Here is a 21,486-nt window from a genome sequence, read left to right as displayed (position 1 = left end):
ATAGTACCTTAATGATATTTTATATCTTTATATTACTAGTTACATAATTATCACATCATAATATATTATCCATTATTGAATTATGTTTTAAAATTATAATAATATTACATTTTGAAAATAAATATAATAATATTATAGTGATAATAAAAGCTCTGCAAGTAGATATTATATAATAATATAAATCAAATTTTTATAATAATAAATATAATAAAATTATTATTTATATAATGTTTTTGAAAATAAAATTTCTCCATTTAATTCTTGCTAAGAAACTTGAACTATAGGAAAGTTTAGGCATCACATCCCTTACATTTAAGAAAATGACTCAAAGATTTGAAATCAGTGGAAACAAGTATTACAATCATCTTACTTTACTTGCGCCATGCTTCAAGCTGTTCCCTTTTAACTCCAAGTCTTGTTTGTCAGGACCTTCATTTGTTTGAGATACATAATAGACAACACTTACGACAGCCACAACCTAGTAACAGGCATATACTAGAACCTGACAACCTTCAGTAGTAAAATTTTTGTTTGCAGAACTAGTTTAGTGCCAACGTGACCCGAAGTAATAGGATATGCATAGTATGGATCTTATTCAGTATGACTAACAGTTCTCTAGGCAAACAATATGATAATCTTCTACAACATAATTCTTGCTCTGGATATCACACACCTAAAATCCTCTCTCTCATGGACAAACATATCAGATACACTCCATGACACTAAAGTATTTATTTTAGGTTTTGAAACAAGCAGCCAAATGATGACCATCTCACCATCAAAGTCCACTGACTGAACTGAACTGAGTCCATGCCTCCTACACAAGAAATAAAAAATTTAGTATATATAAATATAAATATGCATTTTAGTCAACCAATATTTACTGTTTTGTGAAGAGAAACAAAAGCTTATCAACTTTTACTAACGAAAGCTCAAACTAATGCCTAAATGATAGGAGATAATATTTTCCGATGGCCAGTAGATTTTTGGGAAGTATCCCATAGTCTTTTACAAAACTTCACAGTTGAGCTCAAGATTAATTATTGAGAAAAAACAAGGTTCTAATCAAACTTTAACCATCTCATTGGACTCCCTGAAGCAAGGTCAGCGGAACTATCCCGAACCGCCTGATTTGGGACGTCCCAAGCCGTATCGGCCGCGGACCAGGATGGTTCCGACGATGAAAACGAGACGGCGCTGGAGAGAAAGAGGATGAAGAAAAAAGAGGAAAAGAGAGAGAGAGAGAGAGAGAGAGAGAGGGTGAGGGAGGGAGAGGGAGAGGAAGGAAAAGAGATGAAGGCGGAGGACGGGCAGCCGCCGCGCGGAGGAGGGAGACGCAGAAGAGGGGCTAGCTCCGATCTCCTGTTTCATTCGAAACAGGGGTCAAAGGGGCTCCTTTTATTTTTGGATTTTTTAAATAAAAGTTGGCAAACCAATTGTCGACTTTACTTAATTTTTTTAAGTGAGCCTCTATTATTTTTGGAGTTTTTAAGTGAAAGTCGACAAACTCATTGTCGACTTCGCTTAATTTGGCTTTCCGGTGGCTCTCTGGCCTCCATCGCACGGCCTGGCCCTCCATTGGCTCTCTATCGGCCTCCCTTGCCCCCCCCCCTCTCTCTCTTTTTTCCTCTCTCGTTCTCTCTCTTTCCCACCTCTTCTATTGTGTCGGTACAGGCCCGGCCCGACACGGCGCGGGTCCGTACCGACTCATCCTGCCGGATAACCGGTACGGTGCCCGATACCAGTTCCACCAGCCCTACCCTAAAGAGTAGGCTGCTTGGCTGCCTTGAAGGAACCAAAGCCTAATAAAATGTTTCTACAGTCAATAGGTTTTTAGGGGTTCTCTCAAAATAAAAAATAAAGGATAAAAAATTAAAAGAGTTCATATAGATGGCTTGATGTGGTATGAGGCAATAGACAAGCACTGATGTGATAGGTTTGCATTACTCTGTGCCAGAAAACTAATTCAATGCAAATGAAATAGGCAAGAATAAGGAGAGATGCAGTGCTGTTGGTTCTAATTTTTGAAAAAAAGTTGTACCAGCATGACTTTGCTGCATGCTTGTACAGAGTGATTCATGGTTTTCAGAAATGGGCTTCCTCATAGACATGTAATAAATCGCTTGAATACGCAACTGTTCTGTTAGGAAAGATTTTATATGATGCAAAAAACTATGCTGTAAGTTATGCACTGTTTGTCAGCATAAGCACACTGAAAGAACCCTTCTTGTTTTGGATCAATATATAGCAAAAGACATCTAAGTAGTTAGGTTCCAATGGAGAGCTTAAGAAAAGCCTAACGGAAAATGTTGGCAAATGACACATAATGCGTTGGAGATTCCAAATACCTGCAAAATGTCAAAAACTTTTTCTGCAATATATTTTTGATGAATGGCCACAGCCCGTTGTTGTAGTTTATCTGGATGTAAACAAAGTAGTGCCTTTTGATATGCTCTCTTCACAGCAGTTCCTTCAATTATATCAACAAGGGGAATTGGTTTCCATCCACATTCTGGCCAGAGAACCTAGGAGAGTGGGGAAAAAAACTGAAAGAAATAAGTCATTTGAAACACTATCATAAGCATTGAACTATGTAATCGTACAAGAATTTATTAAATAAAAATAAGTTTATTGCCATGTTTTGAAGCAAGTAATATGTAAGGCAAAGTTCTTCATCAGTAATCCACAACTAATAACAGAGAGAAACTTGATGAAAGAACTAATTTCATTGACATGTTGAGATAAACTTAATAGTATGTCGACAATCTATATCATGAATTGTCTGATAGCATTTCAAGCAATCCTCAAGATAGACTAGTGATTGTGGTTACATTAACATATACACCCACAAAAGAAAAGAAGACATAGTGATACTTGGTCTTCTAAATTCATGAAAAAGAATAACTATGACTTGAAAAGGAGTCCTGTTTCTTTATGGAGCAGAAGAATAATGCTTGCGATGTCAATCTTCTTTGCTGATTATGAAAGCCATACTCACATATTGTAGAGTCGATAACAGAGAACGGATATTTCCTTCCTTTCCCTTGGACCACTCCCATATTTGAGCATCTGAAATCTGCAGAAAAGCAAATAATCCAAGTGCTGTGAGGACAACACTGTCTAATTGGGTCCTTATCTAATGGTCAATCAAGTAATAGTTACTTTGAATTGATCTTGAGGTAGATTACTCTGCAGATGGTCATTCTGTTCCTGAGACAACTCCTCTACCTGTGAATCAAGAAAACAAAATCCTTAGTAACAGGTAGTTACAAAAATAATCCCCAAAATCAGCATCACCTATGAAAGCTCTGATTGTGCAAGCTCAATAATGTGAGGATTATCCAAGTCAAGGATGCAATACAACCTTCTATTATGTATTAAAACATGAGCATCAGTTACAGCTATCATGTTGCATTTGTGCTGTTGCCAGTATCACCACTTCAGAACAGATATCAGGTGATAAAAAAAAAAAATAAAAAAAAAAATATCAAGTTAGCAAAGCAATGGATAAGATCAAGTAGATAAATTTGCATCTTCTGATACAGTAAGCAACAGAGGATCCAGTCTGAAGTTACAGAAGCGGAAACGGAAGGGAGAATCCAAGCAATTAAATGGTCCAGGGGGTTACATACTATTCCTTGTAAGGAATTCTAGAACACGATGAAAAGAGCAGGCTGCAACACTAGCATTATCTGCCAATCATATTTTACCATTATGAGGGTATAGGAGCCTAAGGTGCTCAGTATGTCTTCTTCATTTCCCAGTGAACTTCTTGAATATAGTATAGGGATCCACTTTCCATCTTTTTCATTCAAGATATGAGACACAACATACCCTTTGTGACTCTGGGATTGCATTAAGGAGATTGGCAAGGAGTATGTTGTCTATGTGTTTACAGACAGCGATCCACAGTATAAAAGGGTAGGGAGGACTTGATGTTAGAGAAGCCACATTTCTGCTGGACCTCTTGCAGCATATTGCATATATCTAATGCTGAAGGATATCAGTGACTTGCTGAAGTTAAGTCAGTTGCGGAGAGTGGGTAAGCAATATCCAAATACATCTATAATCATACGTGCGTGTTAGCCCTAATGAGGTCAAACATATAGGGAGAGACTCTTTGGCCCCATAACATGGTTAACCTTAAAGAGCCTCCTTGATAGGAAAAGAGTCCTCATGGTGATGGTTACTTCGAAGAAGTGGGTGGTTCTCAAGTATGCAAGCACATAGGAGGGAAGTAGAATTACATTGATTATCTTGGGCTCATATTTACTTGAATAGATGCACTAAGGCCGTTAAGGCAGTGGAGCCTTTATACGTCATGTTGAGAGCAGTGGATGATGAAAAGTACCTGTAGAAGGGCATTCTTCACACTAAGATATATATGGACAAATAGAAGATTTTAGACAGAATTGGCTAGAAAAAAGATGCACCATACTTATAGAATATTGAGGATAGATGGGACACTCAAATGGGTATGGACTTGTACAATAATTGATACCTGAACCCCAACGCTCACTCATCCTTTGTTAAATAATTGATGTTTATAATCTTGTTCTTATATTTTGTATCACCCTGCTATCTGAACCCTAAGTACCAGTACAGAAACCAAATTGCTTTTGATGACAAGCTACTTCAGGCAGTGAAAAAGTGGTGCATAGGTTGGATGATGGCTTGGCTGCACAAGCTAAAAGTGAGGAAATAAAAGAGTAGACGGTGAAGATTGATGGTATTCTTGCGCATTATATTGAGATTATGATAACGTTATTGTTAACTCTACATTGACTAGGCAGGGAAAAGCTTCCTGGAAGTGGTCCCGAAGTTTTCAAGAGCAGGGAGTGTCCAAATAAAAATCTAGGATGGCGTCAGGTATCATTATCAAAACTAATTTTAGTGTTCTATTGTTCAAGTTTTCATGTAAAGCTTAGGACATGAGTTCTTATATAGCTGTGTGTTATTTGATTGTGGGACAGTGGTGGGTCCAACAAGGCACATCTGCACCGTTTTTGAGAGAGATTGTCATCCCACTCCTCTCACAAACTGTCTCATTCTAGCAGATGTGAGTTAAACTGGAGTATATTAGCCTTGATCTACACCAAACAGCAAAAACACTTTATGATGAAAAGACTACATGATCTGGCCTTAACTCACTACAATATGAACTCAAGTGTATTAGCAAGGGGACTAAGAAGAAGCAAGATGACTCGTTAGAGGACAAGTTTGTCTAGGATGAGGACTATGCTTGGCCATGTTGCAAATCAAAAAGATTAGGATATGCCAGTGCTGAATAAGCTAGGGGATCCTCCATGACAATCTAGAAATCATGGCATAGAAGACGGGTGTACCGAACACAGACTAGTGCACAAAAGAATACTTAGCTTCAAGTCACGGTGCACTCGAGAGACTGGAGGGAGTGATGGTAGACAAGGTGATTGGCAGTTTGAGGATTCTGGTCAGCCATGGACTGCAAGTGCTTAGGCCAAGGCGTGAAACACGGGTCAAGGCTATCCAGGGCACAGGGATCATGTAGGGAGCCCGGGCATGAGCAGGGCCTCCAAAGGTAGTCAAAGAGGTGGTCAGGAAGGGCATTAAGCCTACTTAGTCCAGAAAGAGAGGTGGTCAGATTGGAACCAAAAAGTCTATGTCAAAGAAGAAGCTAGTCAATGCGGGATAGGTAGTTGACAATGTACAAGTCTGGGAAGACAACGAGACTCCCAAACCATCAAATCCTGGCTCGCACAAATCATCTCACAATACCTGCAATAATGATTTAATGATAGCATGATGATGACAAGTTTGGTGATTAGGGTTGTCATGATGACTAGCATAGTGTCATAGTTCATAGGAGCTTAGACCATTCACTATGAGATATAGTAGACCCACGCCACACAGGATCATGTCCACGAAGCCAGAGCAAGAAAAAGAGCTGAGGAATAGCTGTTGTCATACAGGAGAAGGGGGGAATAGAACTGCAGGATGCAGCAAACTAGCTGGTGACATCATGGAGTGATTTCATAGGAGTTGTGGAGAGCTTGAGAGCATTCATTTTAAATAGACAAGGAGGCTCAAGAGATTGCACACCTAGTGGGTCAGTTAGCCGTCTGGGGATCTGACAGACACTCATCATCATTGCATACCAGATTTCGATCCCTTAAAGCAATGAACAAACAAACTAGACATTATGGTCCTTTTATATAATATTCGCATTACACCCTCCACATCATATCCCAAGGGATGCTCCTGCAAAGTTTTACCCTTCCTATAGGAGCTTGTTCAGAAATCATGGTACACTATTGCCCCTTATTATCTTCAGCAAAGATGGTCAGGCTCCTACTAGATATATTATCAACCACAATATCAAGAGGGTTATCTAGGACAATCAAACACAATATCAGAGATGAAAACAATATTCAAGCTAATATCATACCAATGACCTAATTATTATAAGACCCACATGACAATTCTCTTGAACCGTGCCAAACCAACTGGTTTAGGGCATATCGAACTGGACCAATCGATTACTAGCACGGTTCATTTGTTCGATTCGAAATGGAAGTCTTACCACACCTAGAGAGGGAGAGGGAATGGAGAGAGTGAGGAAGAGAGAGAGGGAGGGAGGGAGAGGGAGAGGATGGGAGAGAGGGGGAGGGAGAAGAAGGAAGGTAGGGTGAGAGGTCGAGAGAGAGAGGGCTCGAAAACACTCATTGGAAGTTCGGAATAGGGATCTCCTGTTTCATTTTGGAATAGGGGAATCCTAATTTCTTTTTTGCCATTCTTGAATTGACATTGGCAAAAAAATGAAATCAGAAAAAAAATGGTACGTCTCGGAATGGCATAGTATGGACCTACATTGTACCATGTCAGTCACCAACCAGTACGAGCCCTAGTACCAGTTCGGCGAACTTTGCCCACAAACCCTCCAATTGGAGCTCAAAGAAAATTGGATGTTATTTCACTTACAGTTATGATTCAATTGTGCATAATATAATTGATAAGTGATGTTTCACTTATATTTATTTGTACTAGTTTGTAAATTTTGTTCGTACCACAAGTATCAAAACTAGTATCAGCAACATTCTTTATGTGGTTGAGTCAAAACTTGAACATAGCTCAACAAATCCATGACCCCCTATGTAGTCAGATGGTATTTGCAATGTTGTAAAGGTTTTGCCTAAATTTCTCCAGCCAATTGAAAGAAAACATCCGGTGCAAAAAGAAAAAAAATAATCTTGGCCTTGAATGAATTCTCCTTTGCAAGAATCTGATTTTACTTGCAATCTTTGTTGGATGGTAATTTTCGAAGATTAGAAGCTATATATGTGTGAGCCACAACATAGAAGCTCATTAGACTATCAATCAAATAAAGGATTTTTGCTTCTCAAGAAATTGTTATATTTTACAATGATGCCTAAAGTGCTTTGGTGTTGCAGGTGTCATTAGAACTGGTTTACATGCAACTAATTTCCATTTAGATTGATTTTTCGCATACTCTCTCCCTTTAAGGGAATGATAGCTACTTTCACTCATGGTCTCTTCTTATTTACATGTCCAATACTTTACCCATAAAGAAAAAGAAGGAAAGAAAAAATGAAGCATAATCCTTCTAAGTCAAAGGAATAGATCTACATACCCCACGGCTCACGTAAAGAAATTGGCGATTAAGGATGCAAAGAAAGTTTGATTATGCCGGATAAATTTGGAATCAATATCCCCAGGACCAACTATGCAAGAAAGTATCTCCAGAATTTTACGACTTATAATCCAATCAATTAAAATTGCTGAAATACCAATGTAATAATTATTTTTGCTTTATCTTCAAAGTAAGAATGTACTAAATATGGAAAATATCTCCTGCCTAGATGATGCCAAAGTTGTTGTAAAATAATAATAGTAGAAATTTTCAAGGTCACATAAATCAAGACAAGGTAGGAAATGCGTGTACCAAACATTCTTCAATATCTTCATTATGGTAATCCTCTACATTGAATATTGAGGCATCCGTGCTTTTATGAGTTGACTCTGGCATAAAAGAGCAATTTATATGAGTATATATCATTGCAGAAAAATGTAAGCATCAACAATATGTTAAAAGATGATACAACTAATGTCCACAAACAATAGAATAGCTCGCAAAGGATATGTAATAGTATTATTTAGTTTGTGATATTTCATAATGACATTGAAAGCTTGTTAGATGCATCATTATTGATGTCTCAAGCTTGGACAAAATGGACGATGGAATGTCTGACAGTAGTAATTGTTTTTTCTTTTTCAAAAAGGAAGAAAGTGAAGAACATGGAAACTAGATATTTTATGAATAAATAAATTAGTTGCTAGTAGTGTGATGCATATGTGATCTGCAGATTGATGAATTCATCTTTAAACGTAAATGTAATAAAGAAATTAATTCACTGAAGTCTGTTATCATTAATCCACTGCATATGTGATCAGTTTTTTATAAAAAAATGTGGCACCTTTATGATGGTTAGATTGGGCAATTACATGGCACATCTTACCTTGCCACATAAGACCATTTATACCAGTCCACGGAAAGAAACATCCACTAGAAAAAAAGATGTGCAGCCCCCTCCCTTAAGGGGGGCAGCCATCTCATAGGAATACTTAGAGATTTTGAGAAATGGATTTAATTTTATTATCTATTTAAGGCCTGACATGAAGGTTTTGGTGATTGGGAAACAAGAAAAAAGAAGTCAATTTTCTATAGCCATCCAACAATCCTTCTTCCTATTCTCAGTCTATTTTTTATTATTACCTTTCCATTCTTTCATCTGCAAGTTTTGGCATTATTCTGCTAGCTAATCTTGTAATGGATTGGAAAATAGAAACCATAAAACCTTTCTTTGATCTATACTGTATCGTATGATTGTCTCATCATTTTTAACTAACAATCTTCTGATTTCTGCTTGAGACCTTTATTCCCGTGCATACTGGAATTTCTGGACAGCAATTAGGTTTTTCCTTACAACTCTGCTAGGGAATCCTTCGGAACATAATGCAGTGTTGCAATTCAAGCTACAAGATATTGGCATCGAGCAAAAAAATGGCAAGTATTGTTCAGTTGCAAATTCGTGAATTAGCTTAGCTCATCAATATCCTAAGACTCAGTAGTCTCTTTTGATTCTATAGTTCAATGGAGGATGTGATGTAGTACTTTGATAAAGCTCTCATGAAACACTTAATTAAGCTCATAATCTCCCTTAGTTCACGCTTTGTTTTGAAGGTTCTTACAGAAACTTGATGGATGACTGCCATATCTTCAAAAAGCAAGAGTCTTCTTTATGATTCCAGCAGCTTTATCAAGTAATGAAGGATCAACAAGGAATCCTCCTAAATGAAGCCACTGCCTCTTCAAGTTTTGAGCTAGAGAACTTTTTATGGATCGCCCTTTTGCAAGTGGATTCAATCCTAGCTGGAGAGCAATTTCCATCACTTTTTCATCACTATTTATTGATTTATTGTATATTGTCATTTATTGATTAGAAAATATAGCAAAAATAATATGCTTAACTATGAAATATCAATTCTTTATTAATTAGCTAGGTTTCATGATTCCATTTGGAAAAAAATACATTTTTCAAATCTTAGCCAAACAAACTTTTTAAGCAAACTAATCACTACTACAAATATAAACATATAAAACAAACAATCTCAAAAATAAACTCTCAAGTGGAGCAAGGTACCAATATGTGTTTTAAAATGTTGTATGTATGGGCACATCTACATATGCAGTCCCCTGACAGCAAGATTCGCCAAATTGGTACCGGAGGGTGTACCTGCCGGCAATCCATTCGGCATGGTACGGATCCGTACTGTTGCCATTCTAGAGCATTTTGACCTCCCTTTTTTATTTTCAAATTTCAAACTAAAGTTGGCAAACGGTTTGCCGACTTTCAAAATCTGTAAATAAAAAAGGGGTTTTGATGCTTTGTTTCCTTTCTCCCCTGTTCCATAGAGGATGAAAAGGGAGAGAGAGAGAGAAGGGGGGGAGGGAGGGCGAGGGGGAGATGGAGAGAGGAAGAGAGAGGGAGGGTGGGAGAGAGGAAGAGGGAGGGAGAGAGAGAAGGAGAGGCCGTTGGAGAGGGAGGGAGAGAGAGAGAGAGAGAGAGAGAGAGGAGAGAGCGGAGATAAACCTACCTAGGGGGCCGGCGGCGGCGGCGTTCAGCATTGTTGTCAAGCGTCGGGGACGCAAATTAAGGTTTAGTTGTCAAAGAGAAAGTTTGAAGCCATGATCGAGGAGGAATTTTAGCCATCGAATCACTCGGAGGGGGGCAGACCGATTTTATATGATGAACTATGCTAGTAGCCGACCAGTCCAATTCAAAATGTCCCAAACCGGCCGGTTTGGAATGGTTCAACATTCATTGCCTAACGACACCACATCACCTATATATGGTTACTATATGTGGTCATACTGCATATGAGCCCAAAAAGCCATCGACTTGGCACTATATGGCCATATATGTAGCTCAATTAATATTGTGTTGTTGCATATATGACCCGCTTTGCATTATAGAGCCAAATATATGCCCTCTTAGATGGGCCTATGCAAATAAACATGTTCAAAATGATGGTCAAATCAAATTTGGGTTTCAATTATATTATAACAGTCACTATTAGTATTAAGTATAAAATAATAAGCACTAGTTGTAATATTGTCAAAGTTCGCCATCTTGGTACTGGATCCTGTACCAGTGCCACACTAGCACGGTGTCGATACGGTATGATATGAATTTTTTTGGCGTATCAAGTTTTGGTACGGTACGGTACGCCTCGTACTGTTCGATTCGAGCCGATACGGCATACAATAAATATTGTTCTTTTTAATTAATATTAATTATCCAAAAAATATTACTATTATATTTTGAACTTAATATGTTTTATTTATTCTTATACAGCTAAAAACATTAACCACAAATGCATCCACATCTGCAGCTGACATACCGTATATACATTACGCATTTGCTCGACAGCCGGAATACCACAACATTTTTTAAGCATTGGTACCAATTACTAGACCAAGTCTAGCTTTTCTTTCTCCTTAAAAAAATGTCCTGCCATTATCACATAAAAATTGCTTCAAGTTTGGTAAACAATCAAAATATAAATTCCTTCCACATTGTAGGCTACGAAAAAGATTCTTATACATATATTAACAACCTATCCTAAAAATAGCTACCATCAACAACCTTATTTTTTTGCATATATAACATTAGAAAATTGTTAAAAATAACTTTTGCAAATGAATTATGGATTATTTCAACTTAGTTTTATTCCTATATCAATTTTAGTTATCCTTTTGTAAACCAAAAATACCACCAAGTTTAAAATCTTAATACCATTAATGATACCGGTCAAGTGCCAATCCAATATGGTAACAATACATACCATATTGTGCAGATGCATGGTTCAGATGCTAGCATAAGAGCTGGCATCATTTTTTTTTCTTTTCAATATGAAAGGCATCTCAAGTACCAATACTTCACTGGTCCAATTAGGAATGGACCAGTACCAAAATCAAGCAACCAATCGATCATTTAGCCAAACAAACAATTCCATATCTTTTCATGTATTCCTACTTCCCCTCAAAATTAGTTACCTCATGTCACTTGATAAAACCTATATAACATGATGAACCACCAAAATACCCATAACGGTAACTAGTAAGCTTGTCCTAGATATCATTTGCTTTATTTTATATCCTCCACCAATGACTTTGAGATAAGGGCTAATCTGCCACATTAGTTTTACCAGCTCCTTTCTTAATCAGCAAGACAGTCCATGTTATCATGAGCCCTTTGCTCCTCCTACTAACCTTTTCAGTAGCAATCTGAGCTCCTCTCCTTACATATAATGTTATAGTAATGATAAGTTAATAGCTCAACTTGAATCCATCCACATCCCAAATATATGAATGTCTAATGCTCAAAATAACCTATATGGGTGATCCCCAGGCACCAAGGAGAAAACATTGAGAGGCGACTTGTGAGAGATTGTGGTTGTTTGTATCAGATCTAAGTTACAGCCTCTGATCTTCCCATTTCTTACTGTCCCTGACCCTCTGTTATCTTCTCTCAGTTCTTTTTCTCTCCCTCTGGCCCTTCATGGACTTGACCTCTGTAATTCTGTTTCATTCACTCAATGAAAGCTGACAGGTTCCATCTGGGTCCCCATCTTCTTTTCAAAGAAAAAAAAAATTATATGTGTGACCACCTGAGCCCAATCATCCACAAATAATACTAAAATAGTATCCACAAATACCATTGTCAAGCTCCACTCAAGCTTAACTACCCCTTTAAATATAACAAGCCAAGCCTGGGCAGCCTTCTACTCAGCTAAGCTCAGCTGGTTTGTACACCTGCTGCCTTGTTTTTAAGACTTTCAGTCAAATCCATCATTTTGCAACAAACCATAAAGAAGCCAAGTTCTCCAGATTTGGCCCTTGTCATAGGTGCAGCCAAACAGAATGTTTTTAGGCATAATTAGTCGATGAGGTTCCATCAGCAGCCTATAAGGTGAATTCTTTTGGGAATGCCAAGGACAACATCAATAGAGATTCTTTTTCATAATATATACCAAACAGTTTACTTGTATCAACAACTCTGTAGTTTCATTCCTTCTTTTTTTTTTGTCCCTTGGTTTATCCTTAGCATTGTTCCACATGATTATGAAAGAGAAACTCTTCCAAGTAGACAATTACAGTAGCAAATTAATTAAACTTATAGTCAGAAATAAGAGTTTGATCTTAAAAAACTAAAGATAATTTCAAATATGATTTAACAGAACTAACCAGAACATGGCCCTGGGATGTTGATTCTTTCTGAAGATAGATCATTGTTCATGTGAATGTCAGAGCTCATATTGGAGTCCAGCTTCTCTACCCCATTTAATATTTCATTTATCTGAAACAATTATCAGACTACTTATTAAATCAACTCCAACACATATAAGCCAAGCTAACAATATAAAACTTCAAATAATGAACATTTTAGTCATTCAGTTAACATACTGCCACAGAGGTAGCCAAAAATGCTCCATTATTTTCATGGCTTGATTTCACTTTCTTATCTGCCTTGGCTGTAGGGATGCTGTGTTGGTCTTCTACTATGCTTTTGCTTCCATGCTTTCCTTTAGATCTGCGTTCTTGGGTTTTGAATGTGCTTTCACGTTTTGGTGAACCTTCATGACTGAATATTTTGATGAACTCCTTTACTTTGCCCTTTATTCTGCCACCAGGCATTTTATCTTCCACACATATCGGGGCATCTTGAATGCTTGTGCTAGTTACTTCAATGTAACCTACACTATTTTCTCTTCCATCTCTCTCTTTAAATCCAACATTTTCATTAACATTTCTTTGGCCTCTGGACAAGCCCCTTGTTTCCCCCTCCCGTATGATTACATCCTCATGTCCTATGTTCAAGAAGACAGAAGCTACACTTGAAATAGATTGGAAAAAGTAGCATCCAATTAAATTATTAGCATCCAGATTATGTTTTACCTTGTTTTCCAAATTCATCATTAAACAGCTGACATAGATTTCTTATTCCAGATTTCCTTGTATCAAGTTTAGTCACAGGAACCTCCTTATTGATGTTCTTGCAAGTACCTACATCACATGAAGCACCAGAAGAGACATGAAAAAGATAGGATTGAAGAAGAAGAATATGATGACTAATGCAAGAATACCTGATTCTTCAATTGAATCACTGTGAAGGTTCTTCAGTTCAAACTTAGCAGGCAAATGGTTATCCACAATTGCTGAACCTGCACAAAACTTTCTCCCCATATGGAAATCATCCAGTAATTTGCTAGTATGACTCTCACTTTGGGATTCAGATGCTCCAGTCACAATTGATATATTGTCATCATCAGAGGCTAGATCAACTTCATGTATCACCACTTCAGGTAATTTTCTAGCTTTACTTACTTTTTTATTTCTTTCTTCTGAATTACAAGGCAAAACTAGTTTTACTCCTTTGCCTGTCCATCTGCATATGGAGAAATGGAATTGGCTGCTGCTGATATGACTTTCTAAGCTCAATGAGTCCTTTTGATATTGGCTTTCTGTGCTCAGCCAAGTAGAATCTGTGTTCTTTAATGACCTATTCGCACTATAAGAAAACTGACGAGATAAAGGACTATGGCGATAAAAAGCATGACCATCATTTCTCGCATCAATTTGTGCTCGTATTTCTCGGGTTGTAAAACTGGATACAGAAGAATTTGGGGAAGAAGGAGAGCTGAATACATCAGGAGCCTCATACTCATTTTTATATAGAGAACCATTAGTGGGAGATCCCAATGATGGATGGTCTATCACTTTGGCTAGCTTCACAGAGTGGCTGGAAATATTCAAAGTTGTTGATGTCAATTAGAAGGGAGAAAATTACATGAATATACAAATTTAAATAAAAGAAAGAAGAAAAAGGGTTCATCAATTCTTTTCTTCCAATGTGCGTGAAATCCAACAGATCTGTGGCTAGTTTCAGTTGAAAAGCCATACTTGTTGAGTGATTGAAAGGTGTATGTGTATGTCTTTGTTTGCGTGTGTAATGAAAGCAGATGGATATAAATAAAGGAAAGCAAAGTTACAATTATTTTGACAAGAAAATGCATCTGGGTTGTCAGAGTGAGAATTTAAAAGGTTATTTCTCCTAATGTGGCTTAATTTTTAACAAATATGGTCAAATTAAGCTTCAGAAATTGTCAAAGAACTCCAATTAAACATAGCACTTGGTGAAACATAGCCTGTTTGGTTGTCCGTAATTGGGCATCCAAACTCAGTCCAGGCTAAGGGGGCCCACTTCGAGTTTGGCCTCAACTGGAGTTGAGTTAAATTCCTCCCTGGCCCGATTTAAGGGAGAAAAGGCCCAAAGTGGCCTCACCCTATGGGGAAACTGAAGCTACTTTAATGAAGTGGGGCTCCTACTCAGCCCACTTACAGCAAACCAAGCAGGCCTCGAGTTGAGCAAGATCTAAGCCTAACAAATATATCTGGGGCCAAAGTTCAGATGACTCTAGGTTGAGGTCCAATTCAAAAAATAAAAGACACATGTAAAGGAATGTTTTTTCTAAATCTACAGGGAAAAGCAACAATAATTAGCATAACAAGTCAAGAGAATTGAGAAAGTTGGTTTGGTATGCTATTATTAATTTCATCAACACAAGGGCACAGTTTGACATTAATTAAGCCCTCACGTTTTCAAACAACAAATCGATAGGCCTAATATCCAACTACAAATCCAAATAAGACAATGGGGTGAGTGATTGACGGGTTAGACATTTCAAAATCATTGGGCTTTATGTAAGCCAGGTCAGGCCGAGTCAAGATGGGTTGTGTCATCTCATATTTAGCCCACTTTTAACCTGATTAGAACACAAGTAGGGTCAGGTTGGGTCAAGTGAGTTCGGATCCTCTGCCTATACTATCATGGATAGCTGCCATATCATCCATCTTGGAGGCGGGCGACTCTCATTCATTTCTGGAACATGATGAGGCGTCGTTAATGCGATGCACAGCACATTGCGGTGATGAAGAAGAGCCACCCGCCTGCAAGATGGACAACATGGCAGCCATCCATGGTGGTACAGGACCCTGCAGTGAAAAAGTCACACTGCAGAGGATCCTAGGTTGTGTCAAGTAGGATAAATATGATCCAAACCTGACATGATTTTCTGAATGGGTCATATATTCGAATAGACTCAACCCACATGTCTAAAATATTTGGTCTGGCTTGGGCTGATACAGTCAAATCATGGGTTAGCCTAGTTAGCAGGTAAAAGACAACTCTTTCAAGCTTTAACAGTAAGAAATTGAACCCATGAATCCATATCATGCCCTCTTCCACCATGTAAACTATTGTTCAGCAACGTTCTCTCATCATAACAAAGAATTGATCGTGCCTCGTTTTTGGTGGCCCAGCAACACCTCAAAACCACCATTTCCACGCAAGTCTAATAGTTAGATATTTCTTATATATAGGAACCAATAAAAGTTACTTTCTCTTTCATATGAATATAATATGTTTTCATTTAGCAGAACAGAAAGTTTATGTGATCATAGTCTGAATGATGTTAATATGTGACAACTTGTATATTAAATCCATTTTTGTAAAGTTTCACTCTATTTCTTTCTTGATATATGCTAAATTTTGGTGAATTCACAGATTACATTCTTTGCCATGCTATAATTTTTTACCCATCAAGTAAATATATTTGGAAGGCCTTAAAAATGAAGTATTGATAAGACAAGAAACAATAAGGCAACCCTCAGACACTGAAGTCATTACAAGCTCAACTGATTCCAAAGGCAATTAGGTGGGAAAGCCGCACAAAGTCCTAGTGGTCTCATTATTCAATATGTTCAGATATTTATAATCTTTTAAGAAGATTATATTTTTTATCTGCTACCATCATGCATGTAACATGTAGAATTCTGGTTACTGATATGTATAAATTATCAAGCTTATGTTTTGTTGAAAGCTCCTTGCTGTCAGATAATTAAATTCTGAATTTTCTTTATAAACATCAATGGTAATGATGACGAACTATAATTTGAAACATCCATCATTACTAAGAAATAATTCAGTTCCCATGCCATTAAATAGCATAAGGCCACCATTGATTTATTTATTTTTAATCATGGGAGAGCAAATCAAGCAATACATTACAAGGAACAGAGTATAAGAAAAGATATATGATATGGCCTTCAATGATGCATATAAACTAAGCTGTTGCTATATTAACATGATCTCATACAAAGTAAAAGCACAAGCTTGACCTTTGCATGCCCTGTCAGTGACTTAAAGAGTAGCACAGATGATCCATTTTATTGAATCATCATTTGATCCATTGCACAGTCCTTGTCTATAACTTAAGAAGTAGCATTGGTGATCCATTTTATTAACTCATCATCTAAAGTCGTGCACAGGCCTTGTGTATGACTTAAAGAGCAGCACAAGTAATCCATTTTACTGAATGATCATTTAACCTAGCTGGTCTTAGTTGCTGACTTCTAGTTTTGATTTGAAATAGAAACCACCTCTTGTTATGATTCAAGGAAACCTTTAAAACTCAAATGCCACTATCCAAATAAAAGTTGATCATGCCCGCTAACTAATCAATTTGCAAAACATCCATATATTTCTATATGATTGCAGTTACATTTCTTGTATAATGCGGACCTTTTTTTCGAGCATGAGAGCATCATGTGCATAAGCACATGAAAAAAGTAATAGTTTGTGTCAAAGTACACCATCTTGATACCGGATCCCGTACTGGTGCCACTCCGTTACTATGTCGGTACGTCCAGTATGGGGGGCCAGTTCGGCATATCGAGTGTTGGTACGCCTTCCGTACTACTTATCGATATCGAATCAAGATGGTACGGTACATTCCATATCGTCCGGTTCGGTGCAGTATGGCATACCTCGGTTTGTGTATATCAGTGTAACTTGGTGGTTGTTAATGAATAAGAATCCATAAGCCATATCAACTAGATGAGGAATATTTTACCGGTCAATTCAACCATTAGCTTGAGATAATAAGAAATAAGATTAGCTAAAAGGCATATAATCATATATACATGAGAAACTTCAGAGGCCTCAGGCTCTAATCAGACATTTAATAAGCCAATAGTGAATAGCTTGAGTTTGGCTCAAAATCAATTTAAGCACGGCATGGCTCAAGACCTTAACCTCCACTTAGTCACACCCTTATTTTCTTTTAATATAGAACTATTACTTCTAAACAATTAATGATCACTAGACTACACACCGAGTATTTTATTACTAAAGAATCAATTATTCACCTTTCCATAGGTGAGGCAATTGGATCCAATCACACAACACAAACCATTAGTCACTATTGGTCATGTTTCCCTTTCGCCATATAGATACAGGCATGTTAGGAAACTCATGACAAGTCTCGCGGATAGGGATGGATGCGCGGGCATGTCACCAACGTTGGACTAGCTGAAAAGAGGAAGATCGAAGAAAAATGATGAAAGTAGTGTTAGCCCAAATGCTTTAACCTTCAAAGATTTCTGTTACCATCACACCACCCCATTCATAAGAAGATGGATAGGATAGGATAGAATGTAGACAGAGCTACAATTGAAGTCATCTACTATCACCGAATCTTAATGGTAATCTACGAATAAGGTAAAGTAAAGACAAAAATAATCAAAGATAAATTGGAATTATTGTTGTATCAAAAGGTTTCCTTCTCAACATTACAATTTGATATTTACAAGTGACTCCTCATAGATAGTAAGATGGGGTGCCACTACTCATCTTGAATACTGGCCCTTGCTTGATATTTATGTGCCACATGGCCCACTATTGCCATACATGATAGGCAGGGCCATCCCTATCTCACATCATGGATAACGAAAAGATAGGTGTAATTATCCCACTACTTCCACATCATTAGTAATAGAAAGATAATTGTAATTACCCCACTCCTATTTTATCAATAGTGGTAAGATGGGTGTAACCACCATCCTTGAACTCCGCTCTATTAAAATCTCGTCATAGGCTGATAACTCTCAATCCCTTGGATCTACAGCACATTCATTCTGCCTGCACCTCCTTTTGTATATCGGCCTTTAGATCATAATTGATCTGGATGTAGTGTAAACAATGTCCTCCACATCCTATCAGTCGACAATCAAGAGGATAATAAGATGTATCTGACACCATATCCATTGGCTTAATTTTTTGACTTGGATGTCATTCAACTTGATCGATTGAAGACCACCGAGGATCTGATAGTGGGAAGACTTAAACTTAAGTTGCAGGTAAAAATCATGAAGGATCTAGTGGAGGTAAAATCTATCACTGCATTTGCTTTCCAGTATATGGACTTGGGATGAATACCAGCCAGAGAAAACCGTATGGCATCAATCGAGAGGGTTGCCTCTTAGACCTTATAATGGAAATAGCTAGTACTGTAAGGTTGTAACACTGCTCCCATCCATTAAGTAATTAAATTCTTTATCAAAGAATTGCGTTAATGTAGTCTCACTGACTACAGCAGCCTCTTGCAAATTAAGATGGCGAGTTTCAAGCTCAAACATCAATCCAATATTGATCAAAGTATCGACTCCTAGTTCAGTCTGATATAATCCTGCACTTGCTTACAAGATTTTTGCCTTGCCTTAGTATAAGAATGCCGAGAACTCCATAAGATAGTCTTCGACCTCTTCCTCCTAATAGGCCGAAATTCTAAAATCAGTTCCTCGAAGACCCCAATATTTTCATGCAAATGTTGATGGGCTAATTCATTTGCCATAAAGACAGGATCGGCTAATTCCGCCATAGTATACTCCAAAACGTGTTGTGGCTTCTCATATTGGCTCTCAACAACAAAAACAAATCTTTCGACCTATTCCAACATCTAGACCGAAAATTTCATGCATCGCTCCATAAGTGGCTTTAGCATAGTGGCTACCTTACGCACAGCTATTTCGTGAATCTTTTTTTGAGCGGCATAACAGTAGCTACATGACAATATCCCATTGGGTGTGCGAGAGAGAGTTTGTTAGCTAGTTTTTCTTTCCGCCGCCTAGATACAACCATGCCAGAAGGCTCATGACAAGTCTCATGGCTAGGGATAGATGCATGGGCATGCCACTGACGTTGGATTAGCCAAAAACGAGGATGATCAAAAGAAGATAATGAAAGTAGCATGGGTCCAAGTGCTTTAACTTTCAAGGACTTCCACTACTGTTATATTACCAATTCAAAAGAAGATAGATAAGATAGGATAGGGTGTAGCTAAGACTACAGTTGAAGTAATCTACGCTAAAGCTACTCCTAAGGTAGAATCCTAACAAAATCTAAGAGCAAGATAAAGTAAAGACAAAAAGACACCGGACTCATTGATAATTAAAGATTATTTGGATTCACTGATATGTCGAAAGATTTCCTCCTCGACATTACAATTTAATATTTATAAGTAGCTCTTCGTAACTAGTAAGATGGATGCCACAACCAATCTTGGATATTTGTCCTTACTATTATATGCCATATAGCCCATTAGTGCCATGCATAATATATAGTGCTACCTCTCCTCTCATGTCATGGATAGTAGGAAGATAGGTGTAACTATCCTATTCCTTCCACATCATAAATAGTGAGAAGATAGGTGTAATTACCCCACTTTTCTCACGTTATGAGTAGTAGTAAGATGGGTGTAACTACTATTCTTGGATTCCACCCTACTAAGACCTCATATTAGACTAACAATTCTCATTTCTTTGGATCTACATCACATTCATTCAGCCTACATCTTTGGTGTTTCAACCTGCACTTTCATGGTATATCAGTTTTTAGATCATAATCAGTCTGAATATGGTGTGAATAGTCATAATAGTTGAGAAATTCATATAATATATTAATTCTTGAATTGATGTGAAAACTGAAACGAACTTTAATATAAAGATTTAACTGTATCGCCAACTAAATGTAAAATGTCAAGGATGGGTAGGAATCGAACACCTGAGCTGCGCAGGCAGTGAGGAACTTCCAACATATGGTTCGCGGCTGGCCAGGACTGGGCGGTTCCGGCTGAGGACCCGAGAACCAGGCGAAGAAGGGTAAGAATCTCGGTCATGCTTTCTCAGTGTAGAACCCGAGGACTCGCTGCCCGGAAAAATGTCATCGAAGAAATCATCTCCCAGGTACCTCCTTCGAGCTGGGCTACTCATCTCCCCAAACACAGGCTTCTCCTCCCCACCCGACCATGGCCTCCGTGACCTCCCGCCATCCTCCCCGCTCCCTCTCCCCCTCAGCGAGGAAGGCGATTCCAACGAATCCCCCCGGCTCCGACGACTCTCATAAAATGAAGAATGCCTTGGGGGGCCGCCGAACACGTCATGGAAATCCGCATCGGAGTTCCGGTGCGCCGCCGAGTTCGGCAAGTTTCCGAAAGGATCTCGATGCGCGTAACCAAGGAGGGCGCGATCCCTGTCCGGGATCTTCTCCATATCAAGATCAGCAGACCAAATGTCTTAGACTGGAAGAACTCCAATTACAGTTCACTCTCTATCCAAACCAATTGATTGAAGCTGGGAGAGCTTGGATTGATCCAAGGAGGGTGGGGGGGGGGGGGGGCAGAAGAAGACAAAAGAGGTAGCATTGGGGTTGGAAGTGGGCCGGGGGGGCTTGTGGATGGGAAGAGAGGAAGGAGTGGAAGAGAGGAGACGAGGAATCCATGATGGGGTACTCGAGTCTCGACCACCAGTTTATTCTGGCGTACAGAGTAGCTCGAATGGTTCCAAAACGGACGTCCAAGGAGAGAGAGGAGGAGAGAGATCTCGTCGTGTCGAGGCTAGTGGGATGGGATGGTCCCCGCCGGGACGTGGAAGAGGAGCAAGGAGTCGGGTTCCCGTCAACGTCCGGCATGCGGGGCGGACGCCCTCGCGGTCGTGTGGAACGCGCGGGACGGGATCCGACAAGGGAT

At 38.5% G+C, this 21,486-nt stretch overlaps 1 protein-coding gene across 2 annotated transcripts; it reads right to left on the bottom strand.

Annotated features, from left to right (window-relative positions):
• Positions 1-516: 516 nt before the first annotated feature.
• On the bottom strand, positions 517-21,124 carry LOC103717270 (J domain-containing protein required for chloroplast accumulation response 1). 2 transcript variants are annotated; one of them, XM_039116078.1, is made up of 10 exons: positions 20,523-21,124; positions 13,708-14,363; positions 13,520-13,627; positions 13,028-13,452; positions 12,809-12,920; positions 7,943-8,019; positions 3,163-3,228; positions 2,999-3,076; positions 2,349-2,525; positions 517-817 (listed from the first exon to the last, which is right to left on the bottom strand). In XM_039116078.1, the coding sequence occupies exons 1-10, from the start codon at positions 21,008-21,010 to the stop codon at positions 779-781; spliced, it is 2,226 nt and encodes a 741-aa protein (XP_038972006.1). In that variant the 5' UTR covers positions 21,011-21,124; the 3' UTR covers positions 517-778. The 2 variants fall into 2 exon arrangements, with proteins under 2 accessions (XP_038972006.1, XP_038972007.1); XM_039116079.1 differs by having other exon boundaries at positions 13,028-13,431; positions 20,523-21,122.
• Between the last annotated feature and the right edge of the window lie 362 nt (positions 21,125-21,486).

This window comes from Phoenix dactylifera, unplaced genomic scaffold, assembly GCF_009389715.1.
Source record: "Phoenix dactylifera cultivar Barhee BC4 unplaced genomic scaffold, palm_55x_up_171113_PBpolish2nd_filt_p 000051F, whole genome shotgun sequence".
NCBI classification, from domain to species: Eukaryota; Viridiplantae; Streptophyta; class Magnoliopsida; order Arecales; family Arecaceae; genus Phoenix; species Phoenix dactylifera.
Note: the sequence above shows the minus strand (reverse complement) of the source record. Positions and strands in the feature narration are given on the sequence as shown.

Coding starts and splice junctions, on each gene's coding strand:
- LOC103717270 (XM_039116078.1), bottom strand. CDS start 21,010: ATGGAGAAGATCCCGGACAGGGATCGCGCCCTCCTTGGTTACGCGCAT. Junction 8,020..12,808: donor CATCCCAGGGCCATGTTCTG/GTTAGTTCTGTT, acceptor CTTTTATGCCAG/AGTCAACTCATAAAAGCACG. Junction 3,077..3,162: donor TACCTCAAGATCAATTCAAA/GTAACTATTACT, acceptor GCTTTTCTGCAG/ATTTCAGATGCTCAAATATG.